This window comes from Myotis daubentonii, chromosome 13 (genome assembly GCF_963259705.1).
Source record: "Myotis daubentonii chromosome 13, mMyoDau2.1, whole genome shotgun sequence".
NCBI classification, from domain to species: domain Eukaryota; kingdom Metazoa; phylum Chordata; class Mammalia; order Chiroptera; family Vespertilionidae; genus Myotis; species Myotis daubentonii.
Window position 1 is genome coordinate 23,314,908 of NC_081852.1, and position 25,526 is coordinate 23,340,433.

General features: G+C 40.5%; 1 protein-coding gene across 1 annotated transcript; it reads right to left on the reverse strand.

Annotated features, from left to right (window-relative positions):
- DDX21 (DExD-box helicase 21) lies at positions 1-25,526 on the reverse strand. The gene is made up of 15 exons (XM_059662520.1): positions 25,358-25,526; positions 22,837-23,427; positions 20,465-20,540; positions 19,665-19,843; positions 17,341-17,458; positions 16,463-16,648; positions 15,104-15,249; positions 14,276-14,425; positions 13,313-13,474; positions 10,230-10,349; positions 9,124-9,197; positions 7,334-7,493; positions 6,203-6,337; positions 3,562-3,606; positions 1-2,734 (listed from the first exon to the last, which is right to left on the reverse strand). The coding sequence occupies exons 1-15, from the start codon at positions 25,442-25,444 to the stop codon at positions 2,468-2,470; spliced, it is 2,496 nt and encodes an 831-aa protein (XP_059518503.1). The 5' UTR covers positions 25,445-25,526; the 3' UTR covers positions 1-2,467.

Genomic DNA, 25,526 nt, shown 5'->3' on the forward strand with positions numbered 1-25,526 from the left:
TAAAAAGTACTAATACCTTTATTATGGCATAAAGCAATATTTTATACATTAACGCAATTTTATAATAAAAACATTTTATGTACAATTGTAAAGAAACCACTGCATAGATAACACCAATGTAAAAATGGGCTGGCTTTTAAAAGTTCATTGAGTTCATAAATTAGAAAATATTTTCTCTGTAGAAAATAGTAAAAGTGGTAACATTCCCCAGGCTAGCGCAAAAGCCCATTTCAACCGAGCAGTAGCTGAATTATACATTTATAAATATAGTTTGAATTCTAGGATCCAGAAGAGACTTTAGTTTCATTTACTAAAACAGCCATAGCCATGCTTTCCTTAAAATTAAGTTGTGTAAAGTGAAATATCCAATAATTTTCCCCTTATTCTTGATTTAGGTCTGATTATTTTTCTTTAGGCTAATCCACATCAAGGTTTTAATAAAGGACAAGTACTATGTCCTTTTAATCTGCTTGATAAAGTACCCGTTTCTATCTAAACTATGAAATGTCTTATTTCTTATTAATTATAATCCACAAGGCACATGAGTTCTCTGTCACCAAACACCTTCCCCTAAACTCCTGTGGTTTGACAGGTAGCCACGAGGAACAGGAGGAAAAGTGGTAACACTGACAAGTGGATCAAGAAATAAAACTGAGAACTGAGAAACATCCGGTCAGGATGCAGAGGGAACTGCAGCCCAAATAGAAAAAGGACATAGCCTGGAGAATCAGGGGTGAGGTGGCTATCTGAGCCCCTTATTGCAAAGTGACCAAGTAAAAGGCAGTTAGATACAAAGACACTACTAAGTGAGAAAAACCAGGTCCTAGAAAGAGTTCAGTTATTCAAAATAATTAAATGAAAACAAGATAGGCCACGCAGTTTAACTTCTCCCATCATAGTTTATTCCCTGAGATTCCCAGTACAGATTTTCTAGGAATGAAGGCGAGAAGACAATGCCATTCTTAAGCTCCTGGACCATGCAGAAGGTTTCTCAGAGAAGTAATATTTGAGAACTCAGTTAACTACCTGGCCAGAGGCTATGTCAAGTTCTCCAATTCCCTCAAAGCAACAACTTAAAATAATCACATAGCTTGTCTTTAAAACCTCCCAATGGAGTAGCAGTTTAATAAAGATTCCTATACTGTGGATATAGGAATAGGCTTTTTTGAGAAACTAAACCAGATCATTCTACCTAAAAATTCCAGTTTGCCCATTAGACATTAACTGCCAGAAACATTAATGACCCATTAAGTTTCTACCAATTAAAGATACTTTATCTTCACTTGCTCTTCTCTTTGCTCTTAACAGATGTTTCCTTCTTGCATATGAAAAGTATTTTCAGTGGCTTTGTTTTGTTTTGATTTTTCAGCAATGCAAATCTCTGCCCCCTATTCCCTTAACTCCTTCTTGGTAAATAGGAAGTGTAATACACTGTCACCAAGGCCCATATATCCAACCTCCTTACTTACAAAGAAAGTTATGGAGCCATCTCATACATTTAGAATTCCTTAGAGACACTTGCTCTCTATTAAAAACATTTTGTTATATATAGAGATTTATAGATGTATAAAATCTATGAAGAATTCACTGAAGCACAAATCACTCTATATTGAGAAGCTAAAAATGTATCAAAGTGCACAAAATGATGGCTAATCTACATACTGTCTTCTATCATATGTATCACTATCCTCCAAATCTATAGCATATGCTGGCATAAACACTATTACATCAAGCTGTTTGAAATCTTACTTCAAAACATCGCTGTGTTAATTCTCAGAAGACGTGTTACAGGATCACAGGAGGAATCGTTAGGAGGTGGCTGAGGAATGCCAGTTACAGAAGAAAGCGCTTGTCAGAGACTGCTGCATTCTGCATAGGTACTTAGGGAAGAACACTATTCAGAGATACTTTAAAGCAGCGGTTCTCAACCTGTGGGTCGCGACCCCTTTGGGGGTCGAATGACCCTTTCACAGGGGTTGCCTAAGACCATCGGAAAACATATATAATTACAGATTATTTTTGTGATTAATCACTATGCTTTAATTATGTTCAATTTGTAACAATGAAATTGGGGGTCACCACAACATGAGGAACTGTATTAAAGGCTCGGGGCATTAGGAAGGTTGAGAACCACTGCTTTAAAGTATAAAGACTGGTCAACTTAAAAGTATAGGCAGATACATCCTTGACCTTATCTTATAATATATAAAAAATGCATTAGAATAAAATGCAATGAATTCATATACCTTTTCAAAAGGAAAACCTGATACAGAAGTAGCAATAAAGTTATAAATGACAATCAGATGAAGTGATTTACATGAAGCTTATCTCTCTGGGAGAGATGGGCCAGGGCAAGTGGTCAGGAAGGAAACACAATGTGCTTTTAACCTTGCATGGGAAAAAAAAGTTCAGTTCCATGTTGCCAAACATAGTTCTGTTTTGCCATATAAATCGTCTACTTCAATTACTAACCAAACGCTTTACTGAAACTCCGTTTCTGGCCTTTGTTCTGGAATCTGTTATTTCTGTTGCCACCGCCTGATCGCTGTCCCCTGAAGTTTCTATTTCCGTCCCGCTGTCCCCTGAAGTTTCTGCTTCCGTCCCGCTGTCCCCGGAAGCCTCGATTGCCTTCCCGCTGTCCCCTGAAGCTTCGGAATCCTTCCCGCGGTCCTTCCAGCTCCGGTTGCTCCGTGGCCACAGAGAGTTGCCAGCGCCGGGAATCATGCCATTTTTCCTGTTGAGAGATGCTTTTGTTTTTTCCTCTTTTATTTTTACTGAATTTGGTTTAAAAAGACACGAGAAAGACATTTTTTGCCCTTTCTCAAAGAGAAAAACTAGATTGATAACCTAAGTGCGTAAAAGGTCACTGGTCAAAAATACTAACCTTCATGGCCCAAAAGCCAGAGTCACTGAAGGGTGGAAAAATAACTTTCACTATGAAAAGTACCCTCAAAGCCTGGCCAGCAAGGCTCAGTGGTTGAGCAGCAACCAAAGAACCGGGAGGTAATGGTTCGATGCCCCGTCAAGGCACATGCCCATGTTGCGGGCTGATCCCCAAGAGGCAGCTGATCAACGATTCTCTCTCATCATTGATGTCTCTACCTTTCTCTCTCTCCTTTCTCTCTGAAATCAATAAAAATATATTTTTTAAAAAGAGAGAGAAGTAGCCTCATAGTATAGCATCATCACAGTATCATTTATTCAATTCAATTACTATAGGTATCCAAAGCTCTCAGGCAGTAAAACATAAATATACCTTGTACAAACATGTTTCTCACAGCAGTAGTGAATAAAGAAAGATATAGAAATTAAAAAAGTTTATGTAAACCTCATGTAACATATATAGGGGAGTCTGGATATACTCTGTAGGAAAAAAAAACAAGCAGGCTGACCAAAAAAATATATCAGAATAAAATGTTAGGAGAGAAAAATCCTAAAATTCTTAATTGTCTTTTAGTGAAGGGCCTAGAGCTATTGTTTCCTTTCTATTATTCTGTATTTTCAATAACAAACATTCTACAATTTAGATATGTTAACTTCAAAATCCAAGAAAAAGAATACCTGTATTCCTGTGACTGCTTCAGTACGGACATCAAAGCAAACACCCTAGAAATCAAAACAAAAGCAGTTAATCCAGCCTTTGACCTGAATTATAAAATGCACATTAAGTAATACACCGAATAACCAGGTATTGTTTTTTTTTAAAAAGAAGATATTTTTTAAAAAAAGGAATATCACATTTCGCATTAAGATATTTAAAAATTGTATAACCAGCAAATACTGTTTATAAATGGCCTCTTTTTTGCCATCAATAATGTTCTGAAATGCTTCTTGTGTCCTCTATTTTTATTATCTCTTTATAGCTTTTCATATTTCTTGTTATTTACTAAGATAATAATGGACAGGAAAACTCTGGAAGGGATAAATATTATGTACCTAAGCAAGATATTTTAAATGCTTGAAAAAAAATTAAATGCATAGTTTGGAGTGTACTAGACTTTTTTCTTTTAAGTGTCCACAGAAATGAAGCCATGGAAAGTAATAAATTTGTCATTATCGAGTCAAAAAAAAGTATTAATTTAAGGTAAACTTTAGACGAAGACCAACACACTACACTGTACCTCCCAAAGCACAATAGCAAAAAGCTAAGGATATATATATATGACTCAAAAACTATTTAGAACTGAGTAGAGGTCATTCTTAGCTATCGCACTGTGCTCATCCTCAAGTAACTATTAGCTACATTTATGGCTGAGGAAACAGAAGACTGGATAGGCTAACTGACTGGCCTAGGACCCCACAGCTGGTAAGTAGAGTAGGTTTGAGAACTCTGGTCAGTATGGCTCCAAAACTTATAGTCTAAAACACTGCCTTTCATCAGAAAGAGTGTCAACTATTCAAGATGGCCGAACTAAAGCAGAAAAATAAATGACCTATGATTAATCTAGTATTTTTATAATTCAGCCTCCTATGAAGTTTTCTAAAAAATTAAATTCAGGACACTATATTTGATAATAAGCAGACATTATCTCCAATTAAGTCCTGTTTCTTGGTACCCATTTTTTATACTATATTCAAACTACCCCTGCAACTGACACAGGCATCCCTCCCCACTGGTTGGTTGTGATTGCAACATTTTATGAGGAACAGCCCCTCTACCCAACAATTTACCCAGGTATAATCACAGGTAGCATCAGGTACTGATAGATTTTGCCATTTGTGGGAATGTTCATTTACATGTTTACTAAGTATTCAATGACAGGCTCTCACTGGGTATAGACAGAACTAGAAAACAGTCTTTGCCCTTGAGTAGATTATACTGTTCTTGAGGCTCTCAGCCAGCAAGCACAGCAAGTAAAATTTACCGGAAATAAAGGTATGCCCTAAGAACTCTGCAGGACAGATACAGATGCCCCCAACTCTGCTTATGGCCAGGGAAAGCTTCACAGGGAGACTTAGAGCTAAGCCAATCACAAAGGACACCATGAAGAAAGAAATATTATAAATACTGGGTCCATGCATGTAGGATGAGAAAAAACAAGGTGTGCTTGGCATTGCTGGAGTGGAGGAGGGTGCTGGTGGTGAGGAGGCAGAGATGAAGGTGGTGAGGGGGGCAGGAGCCAGCTCATAGAGGATCTTATCCTTCATGGGAAAGTTGAGACTTCATCCCACACATTATGTGGAGTTAGAGATAACCAACGTGGTCGGACATGAAATGAGTTGAAGATAAACCTCATTTGGTTCACCAGGCCAAGTATAGTCCATGTACCCTGGAAACCTGAGATCTGTAGGGGGTTCCACAAAGTCAAAATTATTTTCATAAGAATACTGAAATGTCATCTGCCCTTTTCACTCTCATTCTTTCCCAAGGGTGCAGTGGAGTTTCCCAGACCCCACATGACATGTGATGATGCTCTGAGGACTAACTGAACATGATATTCTTGTTTTAGAGTCCCAGTTTTAACTTAATATGGAAAATAGCACTAGATATAACCCATATGAACAAAAGCTTTTCGGTATCCCCAACATTTATTAAGAATGTAAAGGGGCCGAAACCGGTTTGGCTCGGTGGATAGAGCGTCAGCCTGCAGACTGAAAGGTCCCAGGTTTGATTCCGGTCAAGGGCATGTACCTGGGTTGTGGGCACATCCCCAGTGGGGGATGTGCAGGAGGCAGCTGATCGATGTTTCTCTCTCATCGATGTTTCTAACTCTCTCTATCTCTCTCCCTTCCTCTCTGAAAAATCAATAAAATATATTTAAAAAAAAAATGTAAAGGGGTCATGAGACCAAAATGTTTGAGAATCGCTGTGCTGATCCGTGTCATTAACTGAGAGCAGGACTCAGAAGAAAGAACACCACTTTTGGAAGGCAAGATTTTAAATTTTGAATGTGAATTAAAGAATTTGTATTTGTTTTAAGTTGCTTAATAATAAATTCCATCTTAGTGGAGATGTCAGGGAAGCAGCTGGATCTTCAAGTCCAGCACTGGAGGCAGGCGGTTCAGGATCCACACGGATGGGGGGTAGGTGTCCGTGACTAAGTGGAGCTGAGGGTCATGGATGGCACTGCCCAGAGAAAACTAGAGAGTGAACATATGCAGCCGCCCCGAGAACAGGGAGAAACCCCCACACAGTGCGTTATGGCCGCGGAAAGCCACTGAACCAAAGCAAGGTCACAACAGGGGTCCCAGCCTTCCTTACCTCCTTTCCCTTGAGAAAGACCATTCCCTTCACTTTGGAATCAATATCCTCACCCAGTTGCTCTTTAAGTTCTTTCCAAGCATAACTAATGTTTGGCATTTCAATTGAGCACTTCAAGACCATGGTCACAAAGCCCTATGGAGGAAAGGGGAACAAAATTAAAGTCTTAAAAGCAAACCTAGCTGATAAATACCTGCCCTCATGTTTCTAAAATATTTCTGGAAAAGTTCTCCCTAAAAGGATATGCTGCCTTCCACCCCCCACCAACCACACAAATAGGTACCAGTAAAACTGAGGAACCCTGAATAAGGTTGGTGGATTGTGCCGAAGTCAATAACCCCATTGTGACATTATAGTTTTGCAAACTGTTAACACTGGGAGAAACTGGGCAAAGTGTACAAGGATCTCACTATATTATCTCTTACAACAACCTGTGAACCTATAGTTACCTCAAAATTTAAAAAAAGAAACCGAAAAGCATACACCTTCTAAAGTTTCTAGGTATGCTGGACAAATGTATTATGTACACTTATGTATGTGTGTATTTTAGGAATTTCAAGTTTTGAGATACAATTCACATAACCACAAAATTCACCATTTTAAAGTGTACCATTCAGGGGTTTTTAGTAAGTTCACAAAATTTGCAAACATCAACCTATCTAAAATTCCAGAACACTTCATCACCCTAAAAAGAATCCCTATGCCCATTAGCAGTCACGGCCATTTCGTCCCTTTTCAGGGACACTGGCAACCACTAATCTGCTTTATGTCTCGAAGGGTTTGTTTATATACATCTGCCTTCAAGCAAAAGTTAAAACAACTGGGTCGTCAACAACATTGTAATAACTATGTATGATGCCAGATGGGTACTGGAATTACTAGAATACTTTGTGGAGTATGTGACTGTTTAACTGCTATGCTGTGCATCTGAAACTAATACAAAATAAACTGAATGTTAACTGTAATTGAAAAATAAAATAAATAAAAAGTTGAAACAATTGGGAAGTTTACACTGGATCTTAGCCAAAAGGCCAAGAAGCAATGAAACAATTGGGAAGTTTAAAGGGAACACTTTCAAATCCTGCTCCAACTCCCAATTATAAAGCATCAGGTATCTGACAGGGACCTTACCGCCTCTGAGTTGATCAAGGAGCGCTGGTCTACAGATGTGGCACCTGAAATATGGGCCAGAGCTGCCGCCAGGGCTTCCACGGCTCCCTTCTCCTCTATCAGTTTCTCGGCTGACTGCTTAAAGTGATTAATAGCAGTGGGAGGAACAGAATCCAAAAACCTAAAGTGTGATTGAGAATATATTCGTTAGAAGGATAGAAGTGGACAGATTTCATTTTCTTAATGTATCTTCGTTATTGAAAGTATTACAAATGTCTCCCTTTTTTCCCCATTGACACCCTCTACCCTGTACCTGCCTGACAGATTTCATTTTCAAGACAACATCTCAAGTAACTATATCTGTGTGTGTGTGTGTGTATATATAACCTATCTAAAATTCCATAACATTTCATCACCCTAAAAAGAATCCCTATGCCCATTAGCAAATATACATAATTGATTTTAGAGAGATAGAGATAGAAACATCGATGAGAGAGAACATCAATCGGCTGCCTTCTGCAAGCCTCGTACTGGGGATCGAGCCTGCAACTCATGCATGTGCCCTGACCAGGAATCAAACTGTGACCCCCCTGGTTCACGGGTCAACACTCAACCACTGTGCAACACCAGCTGGGCTAAATTAGTAACTTTCTAATGAGGTCTAACACATCATTTTCATGCAAAGCATGTAATCATCACATTTCTGTGGTAATAAATTCATTCCTTTGATTTTATCTAGTTCTAACCACCAAAACAAAATGTCTTATCCTAAGAAAATAGTAAGATATTAAGATGTTCATCACAGTGTTATAAAAAAAACCTTAACAATTTTAAAATGTGCATCAATAAAGCATGTGTTACTTTTAGAATCAGGAAATACTTCAACTATTTCCATTCTGAAATAAAAGAGAAAAAAAAAGACTCTTAAATCAAGTTAAAAATGATACATGCCTTTACGAGACTATACATTTATCTTGGTGATAATAAATGTCACATCTCAAATTTGAAAGAGAGCGTCCACAAGGACGAATAGGCTACATGAGGCAGCCTCGTTTGGCAGGCCTGTCCCGCTCAAGACCATCTCCCATACCCCACCATCACCATCTTGGTCTCTTTTCTCCTTCCCGACATCTCACCCCAAATTTTCTTAACTGGTGTCATAAGAAACCCTGTTTGCAGAATGTTTAAAGAAAGACATGCTAAAAATACGTTTGAAAAATGCTGAGTTAAATTCTTTCCATTTGCAGAACTTTCCCCAGCTATTAATATGCTAATATCTAGTATTTCTTTTTATCATGAACTCCTCTTGTTTGTTTTTTTAAAATTGATTTCAGGGAGAGGAAGAGAGAGAGAGAGAGAGAGAGAGAGAGAGAGAGAGAGAGAGAGAGAGAGAGAGAGAGAAACATCGATCAGCTGCCTCCTGCTCAAGCCCTGACCAGAAATTGAACCCACCACACCTCTTGGTATAGGAGATGACAATCCACCAACTGAGCCACAGTGGCCACAGCTTATGTTTTTATGGATTTTAGAGTGAGAGGAAGAGAGAGAAACATCAATCAGTTGCCTCCTGTATGCACCCTGACCAGTGATTGAACCTGTGACCTTTCAGTATATGGGATGATACTCTAACCAACTGAGCCACACCGGCCAGGGCCTCCTATTTTTCAAAAAACCATGTCACGTGCCCTGGCGGGTGTGGCTCCATTGGCTGAGCACTGTCCTGTGCACTGCGAGGTTGCTGGTTCAATTCCCGGTCAGGTCACACGCTTGAGTTTCGAGCTCAATCCCCACAGCAGTGGCAGGGAACATACCTGATGGCATCTTTGCTGGAAGCTTTTATTATCTCTGTTGCAGAAGGAACACCTATTCGTTTAAATTTAATTCCCTACAAGAAAATGAACTATAGTTTAATATACAACATGGCCATTAACTATTTTCTTTGAGATTGGTAATCCTCTAATCTTTTTTTCCCTCTAATCTTTTATATTTACCAAACATATTACATATTTATAAGAAAAACTTTTGGAGAATGGACTTAGATTTACAAAGAGTTCCTATATATCATGCACCAAGTTTTCTTATTGTTATTACTGTGGTACATTTATCCCAACTAAGAAACCCAACTGCTGCTTTACTATTAACTCCGGAGTTCATTAGAATGTCACTAGTTTTTCTATTAGTATTCTTTCCCTGTTCCAATATCCAATCCAGGAAACTACATTACATCGAATCGTCATGTCTTCTTAGTCTCCTCTGATCTGTGGCAGTTTATGTTTCCTTGTTGTTCATGACCCGGACAGTGTTAAGGAGTGCTGACCAGGTATTCTGCAGACTGTCCCTCAATTCAGCTATCTGATATTTTTCACATGCTTAGACGGGGGTCATGGATTTTTGGGAAAGAAGACCAGAGGTGAAAGCTGCCTCATCATATTGGATCAGGGGTACATGCTTATCTGTCAACCATGATCAACTGCCAGGCAGCATTTGCCTGCTTTTGGCACTGTAATTGCCCCTTGCCCCACCACCCCTACCATTTTCTTTGTAAGCGAGTCACTAAGAGCAGTCCACCCTGGAGGAGGAAGTGCCAATTTCCATATAGAAGCATTCCTACAACCCCCTAATCTAGCCTTAAATATTTCTGATGTGTTCTCATGGTCTGAAAGCTGCCTTTCTAACATAAAACACCCATTATAATTATTAAATATGAAAACAAAACCACTGCTTTCAAATGCCAAGTTATTTCAAAACGGGCCTTATATTGTAGGACAATGTATAAAATATGTATCCAACAAACTCTGAGTCATGGCCACACACTGGAAATACAACTAATTTCAAGTTAATAAAAACTGGGTAAAGAAACCAAAGGCCGACTTTAGAACTCTACATTTGTTGAATAAGGCTAAGAAAATAGTTTTACCGCTTTTTGCTCCACTTGCGCTAACTGATATTCTTCCTTGTGCTGATAAAAGCAGATGCAAATCCCAGTCCTTCCAGCTCTACCTGTTCGCCCAGAACGATGAATGTAGGATTCCACATCCTATTGAAGTAAAATACAAGAGTGATACAACAAAAAATAGACAAGGACCTGAGCAGTCGACACAGAGGCAAGAGTGGAGGTAAATATGCCAGGGTTATGAGGGAAGAGGTTCCTTAGCATTTCAATTCATATTAAAGTATTATCGAAATAAGCTAACAAACAAAACAGAAACAGACTCGTAGATACAGAGAACAGACTGACAGCTGTCACAGGGGAGGGTGGAGGGGGACTGGGTGAAAAGGGTGAAGGGATTAAGAAAAAAAAAGACAAAACCTCATAGACAATAGTCCCAGAGGGAAAAGGGGGAGGGGGAGAAGGGGGCAAGGGGATAATTGTGGATGGAAGGAGGCTTGACTTGGGTGGTGAACATACAATATACAGATGATGTATTACAGAACTGTACCCCCGAAACCTATGAAATTTTACTAACTAATGTCATCCCAATAAAACCAATAAAACCAATAAAACCATCCCCAAAAAAAATTTAAAGCCCTGGCCAGGTAGCTCAATTTGTTAAGCAGAACCCCAAACATGCCAAGGTTGTGGGTGCAATCCCCAGTCAGGGAACATACAAGAAGCAACCAATAGTCCGGCCTGTGTGGCTGTTATTGAACTTCGAACCACGAATCAAGAAGTTGCTGGTTCAATTCCATTGGGGCACATGCCCAGGTTGTGGGCTGGGTCCCCCGTAGAAAGCATGCAGGAGGCAGCTGATCAATGTTTCTCTCTCTAAAGATTAAAAAACATGTATGTGTGTAATCGTACCAATTTCCTTACAGAAGCACTCCTACAACCCCCTAATCTATCTTGTGTGTATGTGTATGTATGTATATATATACACGCATTCATGAAGCATTCTGAGAAAAAATATATTAAAAAATGAAGCAACCAATGAACATGAATAGGTAGAACAGCCAGTCGATGTTTCTCTCTCCCCCTTCCTCTCTCCATCTAAAATCAATTTTTAAAATATGAAAGTACTGTGACAATTTTTCAAAACCTCTAGACCAGCCGTGGGCAAACTACGGCCCGCGGGCCGGATCCGGCCCGTTTGAAATGAATAAAACTGAAAAAAAAAAAAAAAAAAAAAAGACCGTACCCTTTTATGTAATGATGTTTACTTTGAATTTATATTAGTTCACACAAACACTCCATCCATGCTTTTGTTCCGGCCCTCCGGTCCAGTTTAAGAACCCATTGTGGCCCTCGAGTCAAAAAGTTTGCCCACCCCTGCTCTAGACCAATGGTCCTTGTCCCATGGACACGTCTGCACAAAGCACCATCTAAACAGTGCTGTCCGGCAGAACCGTATGTAATTTCAATCTGTAATTTTCTAGTAACCACACTAAAAAGTAAAAATTAAAAGGTTAAATTAGCCGAAACCGGTTTGGCTCAGTGGATAGAGAGTCGGCCTGCAGACTGAAAGGTCCCAGGTTCGATTCCGGTCAAGGGTATGTACCTGGGTTGCGGGCACATCCCCAGTAGGAGATGTGCAGGAGGCAGCTGATCGATGTTTCTCTCTCATCGATGTTTCTAACTCTCTATCTCTCTCCCTTCCTCTCTGTAAAAAATCAATAAAATATATTTTAAAAAAAAGGTTAAATTAATTTTAATATTAACTCGATATACCCAAAAGTTTTATCACTTCAATATGCTACCTATTTAAAACAAGTTTTCAAAATGAGATAGATATTTTGCATTCTTTTCTCATGTCTTCAAAATCCAGTGCATAGTAATCAAAAGTTTAAAATAAGAAACATTCCAGTCGAAACCGGTTTGGCTCAGTGGATAGAGCGTCGGCCTGTGGACTGAAAGGTCCCAGGTTCGATTCCGGTCAAGGGCATGTACCTGGGTTGCGGGCACATCCCCAGTGGGAGATGTGCAGGAGGCAGCTGATCGATGTTTCTCTCTCATCGATGTTTCTAACTCTCTATCTCTCTCCCTTCCTCTCTGTAAAAAATCAATAAAATATATTTTTTTTTTAAAAGAAACATTCCAACCTGTGTTTTACTCTTACAGCACATGTCAGACTAGGTGCATTTCAAGTGTATTCCACAACCCCACTGGCTGTGGCTATCATATTGGACAGCACAGGTCTGCAGGCTCATTTAAACAATATCTATGCCACACACTTACGGGACTTCCTTTATAAGAATTGATCACTTCTGCCCTATCCATTGCTCAGGCAATGGATAGAGCATCAGCCTGTGCGAACTGAAGGGTCCCAGGTTCAATTCCGGCCAAGGGCACATGGATGGGTTGCGGGCTCGATCCCCAGTAGGGAACATGCAGGAGGCAGCCAATCAATGATTCTCTCTCATTGATGTTTCTATCTCCTTCTCCCTTCCTCTCTGAAATCAATAAATAGTAAAAAAATAAATAAATAAAAAGAATTGATCACATGTGATCACAGTAATCAGGTATTTTTTCCATCCTTTAATCCTAAGGGATTTGCCAGTTTGAGGGGAGGTGAAGTGATATGATAGTAACAGGCTCCTTCAGGCCGTCTTTTATTAATTTCAAGTACTGTCCACACCACGTAAATTGTGCTTCAGGGTCCTCCCTTATAGGTTCTATTCTCCCAAAAAAAAACCCAGTATTTTAGCCATGGAAACTGCTAACTACAAGCTTCTTCTCCCTTCTCTATCTTCTAGCTCATGAATTTATCCATCCTGCCGCCACCCCATCTAAATCCTACCCATGTTCAAAAGTCCAGTTCAAAGTTGCACCACCTCCACGTAGCCTTCCAGGGCTGACCCTCTAACCAGAAATTATGTTTCCTACCTCTGGCCAGTGATCACACTTGCACTCAACCGTCAGTTCTCAGGGGAGAGCCTCATAATAAATTTTAAATCACCCCTAGCATTCAAGACACGGCTTTTATTAATCAAATGAAAGTAATGATACAACTTCCATTTTTAGTACCCAAAAGAAACAACAAAACAAAAATATAAAACACTTACCTTTGGTGGAGAACATTGTATAACCAGATCAACCTCAGGGATGTCTAATCCACGTGCAGCAACATTGGTTGCAACCATAACTCCAAAATCACCATTTCTAAAACCTTTCAGGGTGATTTCCCTTTGCTTCTGTGGGATGTCTCCGTGTAATGACTGGGCATCCTGCCAAAGAAATAAGCTAGCATAAGAATCCAGATCCAACAATACGGGTACTTTTTTACATCACCAATGAGGCCTGTCAAAGAGATTCATATTTTGGTGCTACTTCTACTGAAAATAATACGAAGTGGAAAGAAAATATGTGCCTTACATGGACAAGCTTCAAAACTATTTCCAATCTTTGGTCATTAAATCAAATGCACCCACCTATATTTAAAAGATACAGAACACCAGATAAGAGTGATCAAATCTATTAGCTGGTGTAACTTTGGGTTTAAGCCACTTTTTCCTCATCTCTGAGATGAGACTGACAGGTTAGGTGAGCTCTAACATGTATACTCTATTAATTAAAAGATGATTTGTCTGCCCAGTCGGCATGGCTCAGTGGTTGAGCATCAATCTATGAACCAGGAGGTCATGGTTAGATTCCTGGTCAGGGTATATGCCCAGGTTTTGGCCTCAATCCCCAGTATGGGTTGTGCAGGAGGGAGCCAATCAATGATTCTCTCTCATCATTGATGTTTCTATCTCTCTCTCCCTTTCCCTTCCTCTCTGAAATCAATCCTATGTAATAAAGAGCTAATATGCTAACTAGACCGAACAGCCGAACGACCATCCGGACGACATTCTGGACAACCGTCTGGATGACCTTCCAGATGAAGCCGGGGCTGTGAGGACCAGCCAAGGCAGCCGGGACTGCAAGGGCCGAGCCCCTTGCACAAATTTCGTGCATCGGGCCTCTAGTAAAAATATGAAAAATAAAAGATGCTTCCTCCCTAAAGGAAAGAGAGAGGAAGGACCAACCTGCTTCATGGACGTATTCTGAGACAACTCCTGGGCTTCTTTCTTGGTTTCACAGAAGATGATAGTGCGCCCGTGAAATCCACTGTACACTCGGATCACATCCCCAATAACTGCTGCTCTTTGAGTCCAGTGGCACTTGATAGCCAGATGCTTAAAAGAGAGGGGAAAAGGTCAATTTCATAAACATACCTAGAACCTGAAATCACCTGTTCACCATTAAGATGCTAGAAGCAGTAGTTAAGCCCACCTAGAGCAGACTATACCACTGTTTAGAAAAAAAACTAAACCATGAAAGCAGAGGGCTCCTTCCATTTCTCCAAAGAGCATCTGACTTCTTCTTTACTTTCTGACGTAAACCATGAAAATGTAGGAAAAGAAATACCATTTAGATTCCTACAGGAAACCAAACAACAAGAAAAACGTTTCTATGTTTTGTTCTTTCATCCACTTAAAAATGCAATCAGTAGTCAGTTACACGTCTACTCCTTGGGTGAAATAAATTCAGGTAGGTACCTGACCCTAAGATGAAAACAGCTTCAACACAAAGCACTAGATCTCTCCTCTGCCCTCTAGTGTTTTAAGCCTAGGGGGGAATTTCTGTTTAGATCATTCAGACAGATTTAGGTTCCAAAAAAATTATGAAATCAAACTACCAGAAAATGAACTTAGAAAACACAGATACCATATATGTCTTTACTTGGCTTTTCACATGGATTTGTTTATCTAGAAAAAGACTTCGTATTTGCCAATCTTAAAACTATCAAAATCAGACAGGAAAAAATGATATACAATTTATTACTAATTCTAGCAACTAAATGAATCATTTACCTCCACAGTTATTGCTGCTTTCTGAGTCCTTTTACCAATCAGGTCCACCTGTTCATATGTAGGCTTCATGTATTTCTTAGCAACATTATATACCCAATGAGGGCAAGTTGCAGAAAAAAGCAGTGTCTGGGGATTGTCTTCTGAATCTTTGGGGGTAAAAAAGTTAGTATGAATAACCCAAACAAGCCTACATAGTATTCCACCTAACCCAATTCTTCTAGGCTCCATTAACACTCTACAGCAACCACTAGGCCAAGCCAGGCATTAAGACACAAAAATGAAAGACACAGGTTACCAACAGGCAAATAAATACTGCCTAAATAATTTATGTAAAGCATCCTTAAAATAGCCGTAGCTGGTTTGGCTCAGTGGACAGAGTGTCGGCCTGTGGACCGAAGGGTCCCAGGTTTGATTCCGGTCAAGGGCACATGTCCGGGTTGTGGGATCAATCCCCAGTAGGGGGTGTGCAGGAGAGAGCCAATCAATGATTCTCTCTCATCATTTATGTTTCTATCTCTCTCTCCCTCTCCCTTCCTCTCTGAAATCAGTAAAAATATCTTTTTGAAAAAAGAATCCTTGAAATAGCAGAAGGACTTGAAACTTATTTTCTTTCTGACCACTGGCCTTTATGAACCACAAGGAAAATCTGTCCATTATAACAAATCCTAACAAGTGAAAAACACTCTGGGGTGGGATGTGGGGGCGGACTAGGTCAATTGGGGGGGGGGGGGGGGCGTATGTAATACTTTCAACAATAAAGATTTTAAAAAAAACCACAAGACACCAATTCATTGCACTTTCATATATTTCAAATGGCAGTGTAAGCTCATAGAACCCTTTTTGAGAGCAACTTGACGATAACTATTGAGGAGCATGAACATTCATATCATTCAACTCAGTAATTTCACTTCTGGAAATCTATCCTAAATAACTAATTCCAAACACTGTGATATAAAAGGAAGCTATCTGCACAAAAAATGTTTGTAAGCAGAATTTATATTATCTAAAAATTAAAACACATACATGGAATTAAATCATGGCACAACCACTTCGCGGACTACTGTGCCCAATTTGTATATGCACAGTGGGGTTACATTAATGCACACACACATACTTACATGCAATAGCACAAAGTCAGGAAGAAATGTACCAAAAGTCAAGTACACTGAACTGGTAGATAGGAAATTCTCCTTACTTTCTCAAATTTCCCCCATTTCTGATAAATCGTGAATTATTTTTAATTCAAGTTTTCCTGAATAAAGTAAGTAACTTCCCAATTTCCTAAAGCTTCATTTAACTCTTAGAAAACTACTTAATCACCACTCTTCTTATCCCTTTTATCAATTCCTTGGAGTTTACCTTTCTTGTATGCCACACTTAAAATCTCTTCCACTTGGTCAGCGAACCCCATATCCAGCATCTGGTCCACTTCATCCAGGACAACATGCTTAAGTTTGGTGAGCTCTAGCTTGCCATTCTGCAGGTGGTCCTTGATTCGACCTGGCGTCCCAACCAGGATGTCAATCCCATTCCGCATACGTTCAACTATAGAGAACATAACGATAAGATACGCTTGGTTTTTAAGTCCTTTTATTAGGCTGGGGTACCAATCACAAATATTTTCACTCTAAAATTTTTACCAACTACAAGGTAACATGCTAAGGATTGAAGATAAAGATACCAAGACATGCCTAGACAGTTTGCTCAGTGGTTAGAGCGTCGGCCCTTAGACTGAAGGGTGGTGGGTTCCATTCACAGTCAGGGTACATGCCCGGGTTGCGGGCTCCATCCCCTGTGGGGGTGTGTGCAAGAGGCAGTCAATCGATGATGTTTCTCTCTCATCCATGTTTCTATCTCTCTATCCCTCTCCCTTCCTCTCTCTCTCTCTAAAGAAAAAAAAAAAATCAATAAAAACCTATTATAAAAAAAGGGGCGGGGGGAGTAACCTTCAATTCCGAGTTTCTAGTTCCAAGGGCCCAACTGGACTCTGTCCTTGGGGTTCAGTAAGATACCCTACAGCCTTTAGATAAACATAGGTAATACAAAAGTCCTGAGGAGGATACACAGGATTTGACACATCATTAGGTAGGACCGTGTTACTGACCAACTTTAAACAATAACAACAAAGAAAACCACCAGATGATTAGACCAGGTAAAGCCGGATGTCAAGGTTGGATCTAACCGGGGTATCCAACAATGAATGGCATTTTCCTTTCCTCACTTTTGAATTTACTTACTTTGACCTCCATAGGGAGTTCCACCATAAAAACAAGCCACTGACAACTTTTTTGTGATGTCGCTGAAGTCTCTGCTTACTTGATTTGCCAATTCCCTTGTGGGTGTAAGAACCAGTACCTGAAAAGAAAAAACTAAATTTAATTCGTAACAAGTATTTTCAAAACATGTGCTTTGTAATGCGCTGTGTGTGTGGAAGGATAATATAGTTTCCAACAAGGCTTCTCAGAAGAAACAACTGTGATCTCCCCAATCAGAAGAAAAGTAGTTGCCCAACGGTATGGTGCTCCAGGAGGGCTGCAGGGAGCAGGCTGAGCAACTGGGGCAGATGTTCATGGAGCTGCTGGTACTTAAAGAACAGCACGCCAGGAAAGGAACAACACCGCTAATAACATTAGCTAATATTTGTGCTTTTACTGTGCCTCAGGCTCTACTAAATGCTTAATATGCAATATTCTCATTCAATTCTCACAAGGTATTCACCTATAATCTCTACAATGATACACAAGAGATTTCTAAAACCAAAGGCTAAGAGGAGGCTGAGCCTGGATTTAAGAGTCAGGCTCCAGCCCTAGCTGATTTAGTTCAGTGGATAGAGCGTCGGCCTGCTGACCAAAGGGTCCCAGGTTTGATTCTGGTCAAGGGCATGTACTGTGGTTGCAGGCTCCTCCCGGGCCTGGGCCCTTGTCAGGGCTCGTGCAGGAGGCAACCAATTGATGTGCTTCTCTCACATCAATGTTTCTCTCTCCCCTTTATCTTCCACTCTCTCTAAAACAGCGGTTCTCAACCTGTGGTTGCGACCCCTTTGGCGGTCAAACGACCCTTTCACAGGGGTCGCCTAAGACCATCCTGCATATCAGATATTTACATTATGATTCATAACAGTAGCAACATTACAGTTATGAAGTAGCAACGAAATTAATTTTATGGTTGGATCACAACATGAGGAACTGTATTTAAAGGGCCAGAAGGTTGAGAACCACTGCAAAATCAATGAAAAAATATCCTCGGGCAAGTATTAAGAAAAAAATAAATAATAAATAAAAGAGCCTGGCTCCAAAACCTGTGACCTGAACCTAAGGCAGGACCAACATGATGAGGGACTTTGAACCCTGGAGCAGTCTTTCGTGATCATGGTATCTCCCCTGCCAGGTAAGTATTCCTGGAGCAGTCTTTGATCCAGCAGGACACACAACATGAAACCACTACAGATCCTCCAGTAAGGTAACAACCTGACACAAATAGGATTTAAGAGCAACAACCCAATACATTCATCCAACAGATATTACTGAATATCCACTATGTGCCAGATGGTATTCTAGGTACCAGAATAATTCATTTACTGGTATATTTGTTAACAGCAGTAAACAAATAAATTAATGAGACGGAAGCATGGTCACAAAAGGCCAGTAAACAAGTGAGGTGGGGCCAGAAATTCAGGTACAAGAACCTCCAGCCAATGTGACAACACAGGCATTTTAGTGAAGTAGGGAGGTTGGCCTCTTCACCTCTCTGCGTGTCTCTCCTTCCACTCATGCATCGCTACTAAAAACGGTTTCTCGCCCTGGCCAGGTAGGTCAGTTGCTTAGAGCATCATCCTGATATGCCCAGGTTGTGGGTTCAATCCCAGTCAGGGCACATATAAGAATCAAACAATGAATGCATAAATAAGTGGAACAACAAATGGATGTTTCTGTCTATATATACATAGCTCTCCCTAAAATCAATCAATAAATAAAAATGCCTGTCTTTAAAAATAAATAAATAAATAAATAAATGCTTTTTCCACTTCAAGTAAAAATGACAGACACTTGACCAAACCCATGAGCCCTGGGGACAATCTAACAGTTTGACAGAAACATTGTGAACATTAATAAATAATACAGGTGGTCACAACCATAGGATGGATTACAATATTTAAATATATAGGATTTGTGGCCAACACTATAAAAAATTTTTTTAATTGATTTGAGAGAGAGGAAGGGAGAAAGGGGGGAGGGAGAGTTGGGGAAGGAGACAGAGAAAGGGGGTGGGGGGGTTGCTTCACTTATATATGCCTTCATTGGTTGCTTCTTGTATGTGACCTGACCAGAGAGCTAACCTGCAACCTTGGCGTATTGGGATGATGCTCCAATCAACTGAGCTGCCCGTCTAGGGCTGTGGCCAACACATTAAAAGAATTATCCAGGTTTACCTGCAGATAGATATACAGTAAATACCCAAAAAAGGCTTTAAGGAGAACCCTATACAAAACAGTAGGGTTGTAAACAATGCCCAAGAGATGTTTGCTGTGCGAATTTGGATCCCCTGGTGGTGTCTGAGTTACCTGAGGGGCACGGCCTCTCTTCCGGTCATGCAGTTCCGCCAGCAGCTTCTCAATCAAAGGGATGGCAAAGGAGAAAGTCTTCCCAGTTCCTGTCCGCGCCTGTGCAATTAAGTCTTTTCCACTATACACATGGTGAAATGTCTTCGCTTGTATAGGAAACAGGAAGGTCACCCCACGGGCTGTAAACAGATTAACCGTGTTACTGACATTGCAGTTCTTCAAGTCTCAGCCATACGGGAGGAGGAATTCTACCTTCTCAACATCTACAAATTCAGGTTCAGATATATTCTAGTGGTGAAGAAGCTATTTGACTGAAAAATATCAAAATACTTTAAAGCACTGAATTACAGTAAATATTTATTATTTTAAGAGTTTAAGTTGCTTGTCATGAACTGTCATCCACAGGTCAGTATAAGGTGAGAATCAGATGCTTTGCAGTCCAAGTCCAGACTGTGCAACACCTGGTTCAGAAAACACCCAGGTGAGCATCTGTGGCCGCCTGGCTCATTCACAGGCACGCCGCTAAGATGAATTCTAAGCCAGGCTGGTATCATTAACCTAGAGATACCTCAAGAAGTGGAAGAGGATAAAAAAAGGAAAATATTACACTTCTGAATAAATGTTAACCACCTGTTTAAGAGTCCAACCAAGGCCATCACTAGTGTAGTCCTACGTTGTACATATAGATCTACTTCATTATATGGCTGCACATAAGAACACATCCTAGTTCCTCTCAACAAATACGGTGGAGTGCTTCCAAATAATATGTTCTAATTTATACAATAGTCTAAGAATATTACCTTTGAGAAGTTTAATAGTTTCTTCAGATATGGGGAAATTAGAGAAAGCGCCTTCTTTTTGTTCCACAGGTATTTCCTATCAAGTAAAGGGCCACAGAAAGAAATCAGTAACTTTACCCCTGCAGGTTAATACAGAGAAGCCTTCTGAGAAAGAAACCAAAGAACCTATTCTAACATACCTTTCTCAATCAACCCAAAAGACACAAAAACCTTATGGGTAAATGAAGGTCTAAAAAGGAAATAATCGCCCTAACCGGTTTGGCTCAGTGGATAGAGCATCAGCCTGTGGACTGAAGGGTCCCAGGTTCGATTCTGATCAAGGGCATGTAACTTGGTTTTGGGCACATTCCCAGTAGGGGGTGTGCAGGAGGCAGCTGATCGATGTTTCTGACTCTATCTCTCTCCCTTTCTCTCTGTAAAAAAATCAATAATATATTTTAAAAATAAAATATAAAAAAGTAAAAAGGAAATAATCTGTAAAACCCTAGAAGAAAAATCTGTAGCGAATATATACCATACATACACTATGTATGGCTAGTGAAGGCAGGATCAGTCTCAACTAAGAACTATTCCATAGCCATTCCAAACAACTATGCGGTTGCACAGGTCTTAGCCCTTTTCCACAGCAACATCTCTCATACATCCACAGAAAATAAGGACCAAACAGTGGCATTGATAGTAAAAATCCGAATGCCCAACAAATTGGGCAAATAAAATGCCCAATAATTATGTGAATTTCTAAAAATTTAAGTGATGGATTATGTAACCATTAAGAATATTTAATGGATTATGAATATTTAGCCAACCAGTTTGGCTCAGTGGATAGAGCGTTGGCCTTCGGACTCAAGGGTCCCAGGTTTGATTCCGGCCAAGGGCATGTACCTTGGTTGTGGGTACATCCCCGGTAGGGCGTGTGCAGGAGGCAGCTGATCAATGTTTCTCTCTCATCGATGTTTCTAACTCTCTATCCCTCTCCCTTCCTCTCTGTAAAAAAAATCAATAAAATGTATTAAAAAAAAAAGAATATTTAATATTTTTACTTAATAAATAATTAAAATAAATTATTTAACAAGTGGGGGAAATGCTTATATAAAAGTGGAAAAGTCTGGATACAATACTGCATACAGTACAATCCTAATCTGATTAAAAAGACACTTCCATATATAAAGTACAGCAAGGAAATACCAAAATCAACAGGTTACTTCTGTACCTGAAAAGTGCTTAATATTCACTGAATTACTGAATGCAGAAATTCTAAGGAAACTTTTAAAAATAAATTTCTATATTTCCTAAATTCTCTAGATCACATATTATTTTTAATAATCAAAAAAATTCTTAAATGTTGATCATGCCCTACAAACACAAAATGTTTATAAAATTAGGACTTTCCTGAGATTCTAAAAGCAGTCAGAATTAGCTTCCAAGCAGATTTAATCATCCTGTTCAACTCAAGTTAGTTAACAGCCTAAACAGAGACTTACAATCCTACTTAACACTAGATTGCCCAAGGAAGTCATTTTGACTGCTTTTTAATTTCAATTAGAAAAACAATTATGTATATAAGGACACAATGTCTTAGAATTTTGTGACTTTTTGTACAACATATAAATGCGTTTATTAATAATTGTAGTTACCTCCCCCTCCTTCATTTCCGGTATATATATATATGTGTTATACCTGTATTGCCCAAAAGCAGTCATTTTGACTGCTTGGGAAATTTTAACTCTTATTATTGAATTGAGTAAATTTCTTATATGACCAGTTCGGCTCTGTATTGAAATAACAGTTTTCATTTTTTTTTCGATTACCGTCACATGATAACATACAAGTACATGATAAATTGTCGACACTTGATAAGTTGCAGTTGCTCAATAAGCTAAACTAGTACTTGTTATTTGAATCTTTATGCAGTGATACTTGTTCTAATAAGTTGTTTATTTTATTTCTTTTGCGCCCTAAATTCATGAAAGAAATGTCAAATAGAAGTGAGTTATTGGGAAAGCTAAGAAACATAAGTGAAGAGTGCTCCGATATTATTCTTTCACAATGCAGTGATTTTGACTGCTTTTGGGCAATATAGGTATATACTAAGTTTCAGTCTTTCTAGTGTTAATCTTGGTTAGTGAAACCCCTAAGAGGAGGGCCTGTTCACATGACTACATCCCTCCTATTGATTTCTGACTTACAAATAAGCTGCCGGCGTCTGCAGAGATTTTCCCCAAACTTAAACAGATTGCTTACTTGCAAGGAGGCATTCTGACTCTAGGCTCAACAGACCCCATGAAGCGCTAACAAATCAGATTTCCTCCCATTGTTAAGTATGTAGTGATTACCTACTTATTTATCTGAAATCATACGTATCTCAACCTTACCTGCTCCAACTCACTGTTACTTTCTTCACTGGCAGCTTCATTGGAGTTAGAGTCAAGTCCAGAATGAGAGAATCCATTCTTTAGTTTGGGGCTTTTCTCCCCAATTTCTCCATTCATTTCCTTTTCTTTCTTTATCTTCTTGGGTTTAGGAGCATCCACTTCTTCTTCAGAAGGCTCCTCACTTTTTTTTACTTTTTTGGTTTTAGAGGAAACTTTCTTTTCCACAGACTCCTTTGTTTTTTTTACACTTTTGATTTTAGGAGAAATCACATCATCTTGAGATGGCTCCTCGATTTTTTTAGACTTTTTGGGTTTAACTTCATCTTGAGATGGCTCCTCAATCTTTTTTGCCTTTTTGGATTTAACTTCATCTTGAGATGGCTCCTCGATCTTTTTTGCCTTTTTGGATTTAACTTCATCTTGAGATGGCTCCTCGATCTTTTTTGCCTTTTTGGATTTAGGAGAATTCATGTCAACCTCAGAAGGCTCTGCTTTCTTTTTAACTTTTCTAGCTTTGGGGGAAATGGCTTCTTCCTTTTCTTCTGCTGCCTCTTCAGTCTTATTAGATTTTGGCTTCTCTTTTTTACTTTTCTAAAAAAAAAAAAAAAAAAAATCAATAAAGAAAATGCAAACACTGCACAAAGCATCTGATACATCAATTCAGGATGACTTCTAGATTATACAATTATGAAGAACACAATTTGAGGGCATTTTTCAACATTTGTACTTCCACCTTGCAGTAAGGCAAAAATCAAACTATGCTTCCTAGTACTATTAGCTATATGAAGATAAGTCTATAGCAATAACATCATTAGCTTGGAAGAGAATGCCTCTTAGTAACTACTCAATTCATGTTAGTCCAAAAGTTGTAAAATCAAAATTTCACGAAGTATTTCGGGTGGCTCATGGGACGCTCCCACGGGCTCTAAACTAAATACACTATAGCAAGTGACCAAGTAAAGCAGTTTAATTCTGATAAAAGTAATACGGCCATATACGTGCATGGATGGAATAGAGACTCTTCTTTCCTAGAATGCATGTACAGGTAAAACAAGGATTCTTAACATCTGCCTTGCCTACCTCACAAGTGCAAATGAATTTACAGAGAAACTTCATGAACCAAAAAGCTATAAAAACTCGTAATCTATCACCCCATGTGTAAAAAAGACGAACCTAATTTAAAGATGTGGGGGTGAAGCACAAGTAAGTTAAGTTACAAGGGGCTGGAATGAGTGAAGACTCAAAACCAAATCAGACTATGGCTCCTACCTGAAAGGTCTGACCCTCTCCAACGCTTCCCATTACTGAAACCTTCATTACTCAATATTACTGCACACAATTAGGCAGCTGTTGGAGCCTGTTCAAACCTCTCCGACAGAGCCCCAGCAATCCCTGAAGTACGGAGCTGAAATCTGCCTCCCTAGAACTTGAGGTGTGGCCTCTCGAATCTTGGATGAGGGTAATCCCTCCAACATGACCGTCCCTCAGACATCAGGAAAACAGCCTGTTCCCCCGCCCCCTCTCCACGACTTCACAGCTTTCATCCCTTGGTTCCACCAAATCAGAGTGGATTTCCCATCCCCGTGGTCTCCTTCGGAATATAACGGAGTTCGGTCGTGTCCCTCCTAATCTGAGATCCCACAACTGAACACGGTCACGGAGGCAGGGAAAGTACAGCAGTGAGTGTCCTCCCCACCTGGGAAGGCACGTCTGTGCCCCCTCGGCTTCCTGCAAGGCCAGAATACTGCTGTTGTAAAAGCGCCCCATCCGGAAACAGCAAGAAAAGACCTAAGTCGTATACAAGTTCTGAGACAAGATTTGTTCCCACAGACCTCATCTCAGAACAGACCCGGTCACAATTCAATCACTATCTAAATAACATCAAGGAGGCAGGCCGCTGTCAAGGGAACAGGAGAACTGCACCCCGCCGGCCACTCTCAAAAATACGGTGCACAGTTAGCACCACAACAGGGCTTTGCATTCCAGCGGGCGATCTGGTCGCTCACATTAAGAGGAACTGATGTGCAGAACTACAGTTCCGAAGGGCTGCTCACCGGAAACGATGCCTCCCCGAGTAGGACGAAAGCGTCTCCGCTGACGCCGCCCACGTGTGCAGGTGGGTGAAATCCTCGCTCGTCTAAAGCGGCCATCCCTACCTTGACTTACAGTTCCCTCGGCGCACGCACCGGCCGGGAGTCAGGTCTGAGCTTGAGCCAAAACCTGGGGACCTAACCGCCCAACTCAGTGCCCCGGGTGCGGGGCACCCAGGTTCCGGGACCACGTGGGACACCTGGCGCTCCCCGCAGTCCCGACCCGTCCCGGCCTCGGCCAGGACTCCCGCCGCGCGCCCACCGCCCACGGGAAACGCTACTCCCAGGCGCCCCTTGGCCGACACCCATGCGGGTCTCCGGACCAGCCGGGTCCGCGCCGCGCTCCCAGCGCTCCCAGCCGGCGCACCCTCCCCTCCCGCATCCCGGCCACGCGTCCTGCCGAGCCCCAGCCCCTCCGCCCTCGTTGGCACCTTCTCATTTTGTTTCCTCGGTGTCTCCACTTTTCCCATGGCCGCGTCTGATTCCAAGTCTGCGTCACTAAGGAGTTTCCCCGGCATCGTTCAGCACGAGCGGTGCAGGCCTGCCGAGCTCGTCCACCGCGTGGAGAGGAAGAGACAGCCTTACCCGATGGTGCACACA